Genomic DNA, 15,420 nt, shown 5'->3' with positions numbered 1-15,420 from the left:
CTTGCCCTGGGTGCATTCCTCATATCCCCCCGCCCCCCTTCCCCTCTGTGAGTTGGGGTCCAAGCCATCCATCCTACTGCTGTGTTCTGCTTTGTCCTCTTGGCAGGACGGCCCTGCACCTACCTGAGCACCCAACAGCCCTGGGGCACTCGGCACCTATCAAGGAGAATGCAAACCAACAGCTGGCAGCGAGGGGTTTGGTTCTGATCCATGGCTCTGCACCATGTGTTGGTAGCTCCTATCTCGGCCAAAAAGGAGTGTTGCAACCAAGCTACAGCTCAAGGTGCAGCCCATGCTTCTGGGGGTAACAGATTGGCAGAGGCAGAGCGGGGCTGGCAGTGCTAAGCAGGAGACCAGGCACAGATGCACGTTTGCTATATGGCCCTTCCCTCCCCATTTCCTCTGCAGGGATGAAGCTTCCCAACATCTCCCCATCTGCTTTGACAAAGGCTCTTGCAGCCAGCCTCATCCTGCCCAACCGCTGTGCCTACAGCCAGCAACACCAGGCAGCATAGGCACAACTGAAAGGGGGAAAAGGAAGAAAGAAAAAAAAAAAAAAAAAAAAGGAAAAATAATAAAAATAATAATAATAATAATAAAAGCAGCTTCTCAGGCAAGTCAGTGCAGCACAGCAGCCTGCCCAGCCCCGTGCTGGGGAAGCCATGCACCCACCCTGCAAAGAAGGAAGCATGCAAGCACAGGCGGGCGTGCAGCCGTCGCACTCCCCACTGCACACCAGCATATCCCAAAAGGATGAGAATGGGGATATTTGCAAGAACCCAGCTTTGTGCCCACCTCCCACCACGCACGGAGCACCCAAATGTGGGTGCTGCTGCTTAATTTCCCCCTGCAAGCTTTAGGGAACGAGGCTGGAAGACCAAAGTCTGCCTGGGTTGCATCCTGCTGCCCGCAGCAGATGTTTAAGGAGTGTCAGAGCTGATCAAGGGCTGAGCTCGCCTCCAACACAAGCACACCTCCCCCGGGTCTGGACACCAGCTCTCCAAACTTCAGTGTCTCCATACAGCAAGCAGACATTTCCCTCCCCCATCCCATGCATCCCCCATGCAGGAATTTGGCACCCAGGATGGGGACTTACCCAAAGGGCACAGGAACACGCCCCGGAGAACCAATGCAACCTATGGGGAGAGGTCTCTCCCTGGCCAGGGCTACGTCACCGGGGTGACAAAGTGTCCCCGTGCCATTGCTTTCAGGCAACCTCACTGCCCAGGAATGCAGCGGTGCTGGGAATAGCGGGGACGGGATGCTCACCTTCATGGGGCTGGAGCTGCTCCCCAGGGCCGAGCGTCCCTGCACTGCTGCCAGGCGCTGCCGCTGATCCCACTTTATCTCTTAGATAAACAGCATCAGTTCAAACAATTTGCTCAGGGATTTTATTGCTGCATAAACAGGCAGCCCAGCCCTACAAGGGAGGCTGAGAGAAGCAGGAGATGGATACATTAAGCAGAGAAATAACTCCCCGAGAGCATGGCTGCCCCAAATGCAGCCTCTCACCAAACCCAAATTGCTCCTACAGCCCAACCGAGACCATTCGCACGGGCAACAACCAGTTCTGACCCTATAGTGTCAGAAGCCACTACGTGGTCAAGCCACCCTCTTACCCCCAGCACCCAAAGGTCAGGGTAGTGGTTTTGCCCCAAGACCCCCACCATAAAGACTGAGCTCTGGAGGGACCCAGCGGAGGACTCACAGCCACCACCCCATGCTGCCACTGTCCCCCAGCACCACGGGCCCATGGCACTGACCCCACACGCTCCCAAGCCCCCATCCCTATGCTGCTCCCCCCGCACCCAGCAGCTTATCCGGGCGTACCTGGCTGAGCTATGAGCGGAATGCTGGCCCTGGCCGCCCGCCCAGGGCTGGGAGAGGATTAAGGTTTATTGAGCAGAAAGGTGTAAGGGGGGGGAGGCACCCAGGGGACAGCTTTGGGACAGAGGTGCCACAGGAAGGGGCACAGAAAGCCCCATTCCCCACACGCCGCAGTGCCCTGGGGCAGCTCCCAGGCTTTGCCATCCTGGGACAGCACAAAGCTGGCAGCTCCAGAGCACCGATTCAATTTCAGTGCCCATCCCTGCCAGCTGCTCCCTGAGCCATGCAAATAGGGGCTGTTTGTTAAATGGGGGAGGGGGAGATTGCTCACCTGGGGAAGCACGGTTACCAACTCCGAAAGGTAACCCTGGGACACCTTCTGCAAAGTGCAGCTCTGGAAGTGTTTTGACAACAGTGGTTGGTAGAAACGCTCTCTGCAGCCCGTGATCAACTGGCTGTGCTGCAGCCTGCAGGATCAGCCCAATGGATTGCAAGCAGCCCACAGCAGGGCGAGGTGGTGCAAGCAGGAAGGCATTCAGGGTGCCCATCCAGATCTCTTCTATCCCGTCCCACACACCAATGCTTCCCCAGTGGAGCAGCCATCCCTTGATTTTACAGAGGTACCTGCACTCCAGGCCCCAGAGCATGGATTTTATCCCAGAAACAGAGGGAGATAGGGCACTTCTTGGCTGCAGAGTGCAGTGCCAAAGCCAAGGCAATCACAGCTTGGCAGGATGGAGCTGGCAGGCAGCGCTGTGCCTAAACCCACACCCCCAGGGATGCTGCTCTGCAGGCTAGGGGTTCAGAGTGCTGGGGGTACCAGGATGCTGCAGGACATCCTGGCCCATCGGTACTGCACCTGAGCACCAGAAGGGATGAGCTGCACTGCAGGATTGATGCTAGGTGGTGTGAACTCACTCTAGCCATGCTCTGACTGAGAGAAATCAGCCCCTCAGCATCTCTGTTCCCCTTGCTTTAATTGGTTATCACCCACAAATCAATGAGGCTGTGGCACAGCCAGCCATCCACTCACTTCAGCTAATTGACATCCCTGCAAACCAGAGAGCAGCCCTCCAACATCAGAGAGAAAGCACACTCAGAGCCCATCAGGACAGCATTGCATCCTCTGGGGAGTGCAGTTCATTCCCAACCTCCACATCCAGGGAAAAAAACGGGGAGAAAGAGTAGAAGCATCGAAGAGGTGGGAAGAGGAAATGGGTTCAGGCTGTGCCCACCTCACCGTGCTGGTAAGGTTTGCCATGGTCTGCAAGGTGGGTGAGCAGGAGCCAGGCAGCTGCAGGACACACAGGGAGTAAGAATTAGGAGCAAATTAAAAGAATTGCTTTCGTAGGCTGCGCTGCAGCCAGACTGAAATCAGATGAATTAGGTATAAATTATTGAAAGCACTCTGGCCCCGTTTCTTTTACTGATCAAAGAAAGCGATTCCAGGGGGCTGGAAGTGCAGGAAGGGGTGATTTGCCTGGACCCCAAGGGGACTGCTCCCAGCTGTAGGAAGCAGCAAACCACTCCAAAGCATGGCACAGCACCAGGAGCGCACAGCCAGGGCCCAAAGCGCAGAAGGAAGATGCTGCTGCCCAGACACCCGCAGAGCAATGCAGCAGGACGTGCTCAGAGCAGGGCCGGAGCCTTCCCAGAGCAGTAGCCTCCCACACCAGATTAAAATTCCATTGGAATTTGCTAAACAAATCGACTCCCTTGGCTACTGCCATAAACCCAAGGGATGTTTCGCCTTACTATCACGCAGCGCCCTGTTCTTAGGCACTGGGACAGCATCGTGCTCCATATGTTCCCATCACCAGGACTCAGCCCATCCTGCAGTCCCCTCTCCAGGGGTCAGCAGGAGCCCCACTGTTTTGCAGCACTGTGTTCTCCCCTCTCTGTTTCCTGCACTCTTAACAGCTGCTGGAGAACTTCCTCGCCCCGAGATGGAGGTGTTGATGCTGTTCTCGTTATCTTCAACTCAAAACAGAGCCAAGAAGAGAGGAGAGGAAAAAAAAACACAGAACACAAACCCACACACCGAGCCTCCCAGCTCCCCTCCTTGCACAAACAGTGCCAGGGATGGATTGAAAAGAAATAGGCACAGGGTGGGGAAGTGCTGCAATGAGACCAGAGCATGGGAAGAGACCACAGTCCGCATCACCTAATGCAGAGCCGTGCCAGCAGTTCCCCACTGTGCACTGCTTACAGCCCCTGGAAGGATCCTGAAAAGGGAATTTTGCATGGGCTGCTTTACAAGAACAAAACGTCTCAGTTCTGCAGAGCTAAAAAAGAAAGGGAGGGCAGAATAGGAGTGAGCAGAAAGATGACAAAACGGAGTGGGCAATGTCGCTTTGAGAGGGGCTTTCCAAGCAGCCCTGCTCCCGAGCCCAGCAGAAACCTCTGAGCACAGAACAAAGCGGAGGAGAATCGCAGCAACTGTGGGATTTGCCGTGGAGAGAAGAAGGCTGGAAAAGAGGAGAAGAAATCCACGCAGGCTGAGGGTCCCCCCAGCCCATGGTGGGATTCCACCCCATAAAGCACATGGGGGAAAACGTACATTATGGGAACAAAGAGGGGAAGGAAAGCAAAAACGAGTTATCCCAGGGTGAAAACATGTGAGAGCTGAGTGTGGATGCAATTCTTCAATGGGAGTAATTAATGGGGTTGCCACAGAGATGAAAAGTCGGGAGAGTTCTGGCCTGGCTATAATAAGAATTTTAATAAGAGCTAAGTGACATTTTTAAACATATGGAGCATCTGCAGCACGCTGCAATCTTGAACGTGTGCCAGAGCAGCCAGTGTGATTACAAGCATCTGCATGGGGGGGAAACAGAGGGGTGCACCCATAGATACCACACAGCAGCATTGGGACACCCAGGTGGGATATGCTGAGGGTCACCAGTGCTGGGATAACTCCTATTGGGAGGCCCAGCATCGCCCATCATTGGGATTTCTCCTACCGGGAGGCCCAGCATTGCCCATTGGTGAGATATCTCCCATTGTGAGGCCCAGCATCATCCACTGTTGGAATATCTCCCGTTGCAGCATCACCCATTGCTGGGATATCTCCCGTTGGGAGGCACAGCACTGCCCATCGCTGGGATAACTCCCACTGGGAGGCCCAGCACCACCAACGGGCTGCCTCACCACGAGGGATGGATCCACCCCAACCACAAGGCTCAACAAAACCCCACTTTGTGGCCCCTTTTCTCACCTCTGAGGCTCAATGCAAGGAGTTTCTCACCCCATGTGCCGCCTGGAACCAGGGATGGGACGTCCTCCTGCAGCCACGTGGGCTCCAAGGCTATCAGCTTCCACCCCACACCGCGTCACACATGGCTTTTCCCAGGAGGTTCAAGGTCCACCCAGTGCTCTAAACAAAACAATCCTCACCAGGGCAATCGCACCCGGGTTCATGCAAACCGCGCCGAGAGCAATGCGCTGTTTAAAAAGCAGCCCTGGGTTCTCATTAACCAGGGCCCTAACACGGCTTTAATCTGCACTTCCTTCCACCCAGACAGCTCAGCGTGGAGTCAGCACCACCCCTCCCACACCGTGCACATGGATCTTCATTTTCTCAACGCTGAGCTGCGATCAAAGCAACGCACGGCACGGCACTGCCTTAACTCCAACCTGAGCTGCAGCCCAGAGGTGCCCCGGTTTGAACTCCCCTTTTTAAGGCTTTAAGCAAGATTTTGATCTCGAGGATTTTTCCAGGCTGAAGCAACAGGAGATGAAGATTCTCAAAACATTTGTGTTTTTTCCGTTCAGCTGCCGCCATTCCTCCAATTCTTTCTGCAAAAGCACTCCAAGGTTTGTTTTTTTGACTCAGAGCAGCGTTGCTTTGAACCCTCCTGTGGGGAGCTGATGGGAAACAAGTCCCAGAGCTAAATCCTCAGCTTGAGAGCTCTGAGATGGTTCCCAGGGTGATGGGAACAGGTTCTCATGGCTGGTTTTGCACCTATCTAGTCAAGAAGAATTTTCACAGACCAAAAGAGGTCATAGGTTTGGGTACAGCTTGCAGAAAACCAAGTTTTTGCAAGGGTTGATCTGTCCTAGGCTGGCTACAGCCAAGCTGCTGGCACCCATGCAATGACCAAGACTTGGAGAATGGGTCTGACCAGAACAGTGGCTTCACTGAAGCACTGAAACACAAAAATTGCTGCATCTCCTCTCACGCGACCCATCCCGACCAACCTGAGCCATCAATAGCTGCAGGTTGCCTTGGGGTTGCCCCCTTCCCACCAGCACTTTGAGCAGATCTCCACCATGCTGGGTTCAACAGGCAGGGTGAGATGCCCACAGCCCTCACCCATCCCCTTTCCACAGCATCCCACTGAGCCATCATCCTTAATTAAAGGAAGCAAAATGTCAGGCCATCTTCAGAGAGAAGGGGAGGAATTTCGGCCTCTCATCAGGACAGTTTGTCAGCATCACAGGGAGGAAGGACAAACCCACCTCTCACACCACGGACCGGTCATTTCAGCACACAGCAAGGAGAAAGTTCAAACAAGCAGCTCTGGCACCTTCAGCCCACTTGCACAACAGGTCATGGAGCAAATTCTTCCTGAGGTGTTGCATCAGAGGACATGCTATAGACAGACAGATCAATCTGGGACACCTGCATGGCTGCAGGGAATGGGCAGCCCCACATCCTATAAGAAGGGCTGAGGGATGTGCCTTCACGATGGGGATGCAACCAGCACCACGTCGATGAGGAGCAACTCAGAGCCTTCCCCCACGGAAGGAGGAAGCAGGCACGGGTCCCAGATAAATTTGGCGTCGAATGTTAAGAGGAGAAATCAGATCATTCATCTCCCAGGGGCCTGAAGGGACAGCATCCTTCAGCAGAAATGGGAAGCACCGAGCTCAGCCAGCCCAGCACGGCGGCGCATGCAGTGTTTGCAAAGAGAGCGTGCCAAAGAACACAGACTGCTAGGTGAGGGCAAAATTCCTCCAAAAGTTTGCTCAGGTTTAACAAAAAAAACCAACAAAACAAAACACACCACACACACGCTCTTCTTTCCCTCCCACCCCCTCCACTAGAGCTGATGCCTTTCAAGTGCAATACTAAACACATCTCTGGCTAGAAAGCCTCCAGCACATCAACCTCTTGCAAAAGCCACTTGAGACAGTGCCTCTTGGAGCCCCTCTGTTGAAACAGCTCCTTCCCAGCCTCAGCTCGGTCGTTCACCTCTGTGTGCATTCACAGCTGGAGGAAGGGGTTATGGCCTCTGCTCTGCACATCCCGAGAGGAGGAGGGAGACCGTCTGTGTTTATTTGTTGTCCGTGCAGAATTCCTGCATTCCTTCCCTTGTTTACTCATCTGCTCACAGGACGTGCTTGGACCCCAAAGGGCTTTTGGGGCACTGTGTTCCCCCCAAGCCCGGAGCTCATTGCTGGAACAGGATGAGCACAAGGGGAGGAAACGAGAAGCCAGCAGATGAGATGTTGTAGAAGTGCTTTCATGCTGTTGGGCATGCCCTCTCCGTGGAAGCCTTATTCCATACCACAATACCAAAGCACAACTCATGCCCCAGACTGCTCAGCTTAGCCATGACTTGGCTTCACCATGGAGCAGCAAGGAGACCTTGCTTCAGCCCCAGGAGAACGCAGCTGGCTCCTCACATCCCTTTGCAAAGGGCACCAAGAACCGACATTCAATCTGGAGCAAAAGCAACGTGAATCAACCTTGTTTGGCCGCAGCACTTCTGGCAACAAGGCCAACACCACGCACCGCCCCAAAGGCGACGAGTTGGACCCAATGACCTTTAAGGGTCCCTTCCAACCCAACGATTCTACCATCCAACAAGAACAAGCACAGCCAATCCACGTGGCCACCAGCAGCACCGTGACCCATCGTTTGAGGGCTGCAGCAGAGCCTCACCTTCCACACAGTGCTCCACCTCCTCCAGGTTGCGCAGCGTGATCCGCATCAGGCTGGAGTTGAGCATCAGCTCGTTGCGGTGGGCAGGCCACATGTACTGTGGGGCAGGGTTGACGAAGAAAATCCTTGTGTCCCCGGTTGACACTTGGTTGTCACAGATTAAGGGGTCCCCGAAGCCACCAATGACCACTTTGTTCCCACCATCCAGGAGGATCTCGTGGGTGACGATGTCTTTGCCTTTCAGGTAACGCCACACTCTCACCTTGAAGAAGAGGGAGAAAGAGCATTTGAGATCTTGCCCTGGGACTGCTGGCACCTTCTGGGTTGGTTTTTACCACGCCACCGTGGGATGCTCAGGGACAATTCAGGCTGGCTGAATCTTCCAGCAGAGCCAATGTCATCAACACGTGGATAAGGCTAAAGCACATCTTACTTCCGCCCAAATCACACCCAGCTCCCCAACCCATCGCCCTTTCCATCACCCAACAGCTCCCTTATGGATTCTCCAGCTCCCTTCCACTTTCCCCACCCTCAATGCAAACACACCCGAGGACCCCAGCACAAAGGACACCATGGGCTGGCCCCTTCCCTTAGGGCTGGCTGTATCAACACCCCTCCCTTATCAGGGCTCCAGATAAGCTGCTGCTTCCCAGCAAACCCTTGAGGGTCATCACAGACAACCACTGAGATTGGAAAACACTACTAAGATCAAACAGTCCAACCCACCCCACTGTGCCCACTGACCACGTCCCTCCAGTGCCACATCTCCACATCTCTTGAGCACCTCCAGGGACAGTAACTCCACCCCACCCCCAGACAGCCTGTGCCGATGCCTGACCACTCTTTCTGAGAAGAAATACTTCTTAATATCCAACCTGAACCTCCCCTGCTGCATCTTGAGGCCATTAAAGCCCTCACCCATAGGGATCAGCATAAGGAATGCCCAAGTGTTTCCCTTGCAGGAGCAGAAACCTGCAGTTTCGAGCAGGAAGAGGTTGATCGAACAACCAAGAGATGTATCCCCATTCATTCCCAATGGGTAGGAAAGCCTCAGGTGCTCTAACAGCCACCACCTCCCTTCCATGCATCCCCAGGGCCCCACATTCCCCAGCTGCCCAGAGAGCACTTCAAGCCCAGCACAGCATGCCAGACACGGGGCAGGGGAGGCGCTGAGTGCTAAAGAGACTCTCCAGCCTCTTCAGAGGAGACACGCAGGTATGCACTTGAGAGCAACTGCAGAAAGAAGGCGAGGAGCAGAAGGGTTGCTGCATTGCACACCTCCAAGGAACCCATGCAGGGACAACTGCAGTGATGGCACCCCGGGTGATGCGGGGTGCTGGAAGCACAGCTTTCCTGCAGGCTTGCAAGCCACCTTCTCCCCTCCTGCCTGCCCGCAGCAGCTCAGCTCCCCGTGGTTGCTCTTCGCCCCACAGTCAAGTCAAGACACCTTCCTCCCAGCCCCACCTCCTCTTCCTCCGCAGCAGCCGCGGGGCACGCTCAGGCTGCAACAAGGCGAGGTGCAGAAAGAAGCAGCCGGGGCGAAAACCCGGGGAACACGAAGGAAACAAAAAGGGAAAGAAAGGAAGAAAAGAAAAGAGAGGCAGGCGGAGAGCGCGCCCCGAGGCTCCTGCGTGCAGCCAGGAGCTTTCGCAGCTAGGTCTATGGGGAAGAAGGGCTGAAGCCGAGCCCCTCTTGTGAAGCAGATGGTAATTGGAGTTAATTAGCGAGGTTGTTGTAGTCAGAGCTCGCAAAGCCAGGCTGCAGTGCTCGCAAGCAACATCAGAGTCCACCAGCTCTCTCCGCACCCTCATCCTCTGTAATGAATGGATGTGAAGGCACCAAAGCCCGAGTGATTACCTGTAGGGCATCCCATTCATCATCACACGCAATTAAGACCTTGTTATACCGGTGACTCACTGGCTACATCAAGGATGGGGGAAGAAAAGGGAGAGAGAAGAGAGGAGGCTGGAACCGGGTTCCAGAAGGTCCCTTCCCTGTGGCAGGCTGCTCACTCTTTCACCGAAGAGCACATAAAACAGTGGATTAAGGCTGTTTTACGAGACTCCTGGCAGCTGCAGGGAGGTGGAGTGAGAACAGGGAAGACTTTATTCAGGCAGATCTTTGCACAAGTGTGTTTTGAGCGTTGGTACAGAACCAGGGAGTCAAAGGATTTTCCAATTTGCCATGGGGTCCATCCCCCAGCAGGGCACGGGACCGCCTGCACAGGCGAGTGCAAGGTGAGAAATGCCAGCTAAGGGCTCCTAGGGAAGATAGGAAGGTGAGAAGTGCCCTTAGAAGAGAGCTTCCAGTCCTGGGTCGAAAGCAGAAAGGTCCACTATGGGTCTCGAGCAGCTTTCTGCAGGAGCTAACAGAGCACTGAGGCTGCCAACCCCATCCACATCCCTCCATCCTCCCCCAAAAGACAAGCTCCATTGTTCCAAACAGGATCCACATCCTCCCCAGCACTTCCAGTTACAGCAGGTGGAGGACCCGTGCTCACCCCATAAATGGGAGCAAACTTCACAGACATCACATCAAAGGCTGGAAGTGAGTGGCTGCAGCGAGGAGCAAAGCTCTGCTGCCGTGCCAAGCCCATCCCTGGGTGAAGGGGCACATTAGCGAGCTTCAGCTGGAGGAAGAGGAGACTAACAGAACTCCTAATTATTAATCTCCTCTGCTAGCAACTGAATGGCTGGTAGCTATTTTGGGGTGTTTATCTAACATTAGCCTCACATTTCTCCTCCAAGTTGTAATGTGCTTATCTTCATATATCAAAGGCTTCAGCTGGGAGGGTTTAGAGTTTAACTAGGAAGAACAAGGCACTAATGCAGCCTGACGGGGCTGTGCCTGCTGCTCACAGACCACCCAGCCCCAGTGGGATCCCAGCGCACGCCTGGCCCTCGTGTTTCCCGTGCAGATAAAGGAGAACCTGACAGCAGATAGCTGAGGTATTTGGAGGCAATCTGAAGAGCAGTCAGCAGCGTGACATCCTCCCCAGGCACACCGCTTGGAGGGATGGCCATTTATCCATTCGCCAGCTCCTCGTGCCACCCCGAATCCCATTTCAGAGCACTTGTAAGGAAAAGCTTCGTGAGCACGCCATGAAAACACGACACGGGGACGAGCAACGCCGCCGCTAAGTGAGGAACCACTGCTTTAAGGAAATCACCAACGTCACAGCGCGACCGGCAGAGCGCTGCCACCGCGATGGGATGGGCACCTTCACAGATGGCAGGAGGCTTTTCTCCTTTCAGTTTCTTTTTCAGGAAAGGCATTTGGGGCTGAGCTCCAGCCTTCGGGCACTGCTGTGACCCCAACAAAACCCTAGGCTTAGCCTTGGGTTAATAGCACGGAGCTCAGCAGCATCCTGCAGGAAGATGGGCACACAACCTCTGCCCATGCTGAGCGCTGGGTTTCCCCACGCAGCCCCCACCTGCCTTCTGCTTTTCCCCCATAAAGCAGAGCAGGAGCACAGACAGAACAATCTCCCCACACCCAGACCAAGCCCGGATTTCACGCCAGACAGACACCTTGCTGGAGAGCAGGAGGAGGAGAGCAACCTCTCAGCTGAGCAACTCCTGCCTCCATGCATGGCAGCCCAGCATCAGGTGGCTGCAGCCAGCCGGCCATATGCGCCCCAAGCTGCTCACAGCAGCTTATTCATTTTCCACGTAGCACCCAGGATGTGCCAGACACTTTGCAAACATACGGTCCTGGGGGGGGGGGGGGAAGGTTGTGAGCTAATTTACAGGAATACAGATTGTCCCCTGCAGCAGAGTGGCAAGGGGCAGAGCCGTGCAAGCAAAGCAGCGAGCAGCAGCAGGCACCAGCTGGACAGAGAGAGAAGCTTTTCAACTAGTTTCTAAAGCCGAGAGGTCCTCCAGAATAAAGGCTAATTCCGTGTTTTGAAGTTAACCCAGCCCGGAGCTCTCCCAGCAGCTGGGCATCGCCCCAGAGCTCCCCATAGGGTTGGCTGCGGGGTGGAACCGCAGCACGTTTTAGGATGGCAAAAAGGGAAAGGGAGGTGAGAGCAAAACCACGCAGCACAGCGGCAAGTCCTGCCCGGGGAAGGGTTAAACCACGCAGCACGTTTTCTGACAGGCAGGCGGATGGTATTTCAGGTTGTTCAGTACTTCATCGACTCTCGGCTTGGGGGGGGGGCGGTGGAAAAACCATAGCCAGAGGCCAGAGCCGTGGTTAAACAATAGCTGGAGCCGGAGGAACTCGGGATGCTGCAGCAGCAGCCGGGGAGCCGAGTTCCCAACGCCGGCACCTTCCCGCAGCACGAAACTGGGAATGGGCTCCGCATCGCTGAACTGAGGGAAATGCCCATAAAAAGCAACCCTGAGTGATTCCCCTCGAAACAGCTGGCGGGGCCGCGCCGGGGCGAGCCTCCCGCAGTCTAAAAATACCTAATTACACCCCAAAGCTCTCATTTAGACAATAAAAACCACATGCTCCCGCACGCGAACGAGCCCAAAGTTTTCCCCCGAGCTTCGTCGGAGGGGTTTGGGGGGGGGGGGGGGAGAGGACGACGGACAAACCCCCTCCACCACACGACCCCCCACCCCGCAAAACCCCTCACCTTGCACGAGTAGGTGTGGTGCACGGGATCCACGTTCATGATTTCCTCCACCGTTCCTGTAAGCACCACGTTGGCCTCCTCCTCCCGGCGTTGCAGCTCCCGTTCGGGGCAGTTCGCCCACCCTCCCAGGGCCAATCCCAGCGCCAAACCTAACGCCAGGATCGCGGCCGCCCCCGACCCCCCCATCGCCCGCAGCCCCCCGAGTCCCCGCTGCACAAAGCGGGTCGGGCCGAGCGCGGAGAGAAGGGCTACTTTTGTTCCAGGAGGTGAAAAGGAGGAAAGAAAGAGAGAGAGAGAGAGAGAGGGAGGCGGGGAGGAAAATCCCGAGAGGAGGAGGAGGAGGAGGAGGAGGAGGTGGAGAAGAAGGAGGAGATATCTCTCCCTCTCTCTCTCTCTCCCTTTCCCCCCCCCTCCTCCGAAGCAGCGATCGGGGAGAAACGCTGTGTCCCCTGCCTTGCCCCTGTAAGAAAGCCCGGAGATTTGCATGCAATCTGAATTGCTGATAAGGGAGGCAGAAGGGGGGTAGGGGAGCGGAGCGGAGCTAGGGGGGAGCTGCCGCTGTGGGGCCGGGAGCTGCGCGCACGCCCTCCCCCGGCCCGGGGGCTCACGGCAGGTTAATGGCTAACCGGCCCTTGCACGGAGAGGAGGGGGGGGGGGGCGGGGAAAGGTGCACGGAACCGGATCTGTCCTGAGAGGGTGCTGGGAGCAGCCTACGGAAGCTGCCCGCTCCGCCAGGCTCTCCCCACGGCACCGATCCCCCCCCACCCCCCCTCACCCAGCGCTGCGATCCCATTCTGGTGACATTTCCTTTTTTTCCCATCTGAAGGCTGGCAGAGCCACCCCCCAACCCCCCCTCCCCCCCCCCTTTCCTCCCCATTCCCATCCAGCCCCCACAATGGCAGGCAACGCTGTCCGGTGGAGGGGAGGGGGGCCACCGCGCCGTGCTTTGCCCCAGCAGCTCTGTGACCCTCTGCCCTGCCCTCCCCCGGGGACCGCGGGGCAACCTTCCCAGATGTCGCCTGCAATTACGGCAAATATAAAATGAAAAGTTAAGTGGCACCGAGGGAGGGATATTGTTTCCCCCCTCCATAAATTAGCCGTCCCCTGGGGCATTTTACACGCCTGTTTTCCTTGCTGGACCTAAACAAGCGGTGTCCGTGAGTCCTGCAGGTGAAGTTTAACCTTGGTGCAGGGTTTGCATCCCACACCATAGGGCTGTGCAAGCGACCATCCCTCCTCTGCATCCCCCGAGTGCTGCGAGTGCTGTTCCCTCACCCCTGCAGTCTGTGTGTGTGCCAATCCTTTATCTCCTCTGGACCATGAGCACAAATTCGCTGAAGATAGGAACAAATGAATCACATTGAGCATTCAGAGCACCGTCCGAGCCTACCAAAATACCAGAGGTCCCATAAATCTGTCTGAGTGCGGCACAAAAGTGGTTTTATAGGGTCTGTTGGGTCCGTCTCAAACCGTGCGCCTCAGCGCTGCCTTCAGCCCCAACTTCTTGGCTTCTGCTAAATCCCTCCAGCTCTTCTCCTGCTCCCAAACCTCAGCTTCCGTCCCGTAAACCAACACCTCAACACCCAAGAAAGGCCACCCCTTGATCGTGCCTTAAAATGACTTTGGGGATGCAATTATCTGAAGGAAGCGGCCCGCAACAGAGCTGGTTTTGGGGAAGGATGCTCAGCACGGTGGGAAGAGCTCAACCTCCACCCCCCTTATGGCCCTGGGATCCCAACCTCTGCGCAGCATAAAGGACTCCATGGCATTCTGCTCCCGTTACCCCCCAGCCAAATACATTTCAGCACCCAGCAGATTGTTTTCGTCATTCCAATGAACAATTTGCATCGCTCTCCTCTAAATCACAGCGACGACCTCAGCTTGAGGTGGGAGAAAGCAACGGTGATGTTCTCCTCCCAAACCTCACAAAGGGGAGAGGGGAAGCATTATGGATGCTGCGTTTGGATTCTCTTCTGTTTGCTCGCTCCCTCCCAGCCCCACCCCACCATCTGCTTCCAAAGAGAAAAATGGATGTGCGAGCTTTTGGGGTGGGTTTGCCCCTCTCCTTCAAGCAGAACACATCAAACTTGTAGGCTTTGGGCAGAGGGACCGATGGAGTGCAGGCCACGGGTGGAGAGGAGTTGGCTTTCCAAAGGAGAGCACTGAGCCTTTCTGCTCCTTGCTCTGCTGGCGCCGTTGGCTGAGCGACTGTGGGAAAAGCGAAACAAAATATTTGGCAAATCAACGCACAAAATAAATAAACCGTGTCGCTGACAAAAGTGTGTAAATCACCAGCTTGGTTCAGACGCTTTACGAGACAGCTATTGTAAACCTGGGGCTTGCAAAACCTCCAGTGAATCAAGCAAAGTGTGGCATTCAGCTTCTGAATGGGTGGGAGAACGGGAAGGGATGGATGCTGTGTGTGCTGCCCGACACCTCTGGGTGTCTTTGCTTTGTGTCTCCAAGATTTTCTTGCAGGAGGGGCCTGGATTTGCAGGGAGAGGAGAAAGAAACGAAGCAAAGCAATGTGGTGCTTACAGAGCAGTGGTGACAGGCCAGCAATGCACAGATCCTCACTGCTAGGAGCCCATTGCTGGGCTGGATGACAGCAGCCCATCACCTGCTCAGCTTCCAGCCCTGGCTGCGCTTTGGTGATGCCCACATTGTGTCTCACCCATCCCAGTGCCCAACACATCTCTGCCTCCTCACCTCCTCCCTCCAGCTGTCACCTTTGAAACAAGACAGTCATTTTGCAGATCCTTTGAAGACGGTTTTGGTTTTGGTTGTGTTTTCTTTTTTTTTTTTTCTTTCCCATTTTAACATTGGCAAACTTGCTCCTTTCTGGCTGGGCTGAGTAACCCAGCCAAGGTCTCTCATTTATTGCGAGTTATTGCCTCTGTGTGATGACTGTGCAGCCACTCCCGCTGCTCTCAGCACTTCCACACCAGCATCTCGCTGCTGTTTGACCCTGAAGCACTTCCCTCTTATTGCCCCACTGTTAGACTCTCATTTCCCAGCTGCCTGCTTTGGTGCTGCCACGGGAGCAGCACCTCCAAAATCACAGGGCTGCTCACCTCTCCCTGCCCCTCTGCACTCCCATAGTGTAGGAAACCCTACC

The 15,420-nt window shown here is 55.3% G+C and overlaps 1 protein-coding gene across 1 annotated transcript in view; it reads right to left on the bottom strand.

Moving 5' to 3' along the window:
• The window catches only part of AGRN (agrin), a 62,835-nt gene extending 49,969 nt beyond the window's left edge, over nucleotides 1–12,866 (bottom strand). Inside the window, 5 exon segments of the mRNA XM_042831287.1 lie at nucleotides 7,718–7,979; nucleotides 12,303–12,613; nucleotides 12,616–12,703; nucleotides 12,706–12,764; nucleotides 12,767–12,866. Of these exon segments, the coding sequence (XP_042687221.1) occupies nucleotides 7,718–7,979; nucleotides 12,303–12,613; nucleotides 12,616–12,703; nucleotides 12,706–12,764; nucleotides 12,767–12,788 (742 nt within the window). The 5' untranslated portion in view covers nucleotides 12,789–12,866.
• Nucleotides 12,867–15,420: the final 2,554 nt, after the last annotated feature.

Source organism: Centrocercus urophasianus, unplaced genomic scaffold (genome assembly GCF_019232065.1).
Source record: "Centrocercus urophasianus isolate 14NV4802_14NV808 unplaced genomic scaffold, USGS_Curo_1.0 seq_36, whole genome shotgun sequence".
Classification (NCBI taxonomy): domain Eukaryota; kingdom Metazoa; phylum Chordata; class Aves; order Galliformes; family Phasianidae; genus Centrocercus; species Centrocercus urophasianus.
The sequence above is the reverse complement of the archived record's forward strand: the minus strand, read 5'-3'. Positions and strand labels throughout refer to the sequence as shown.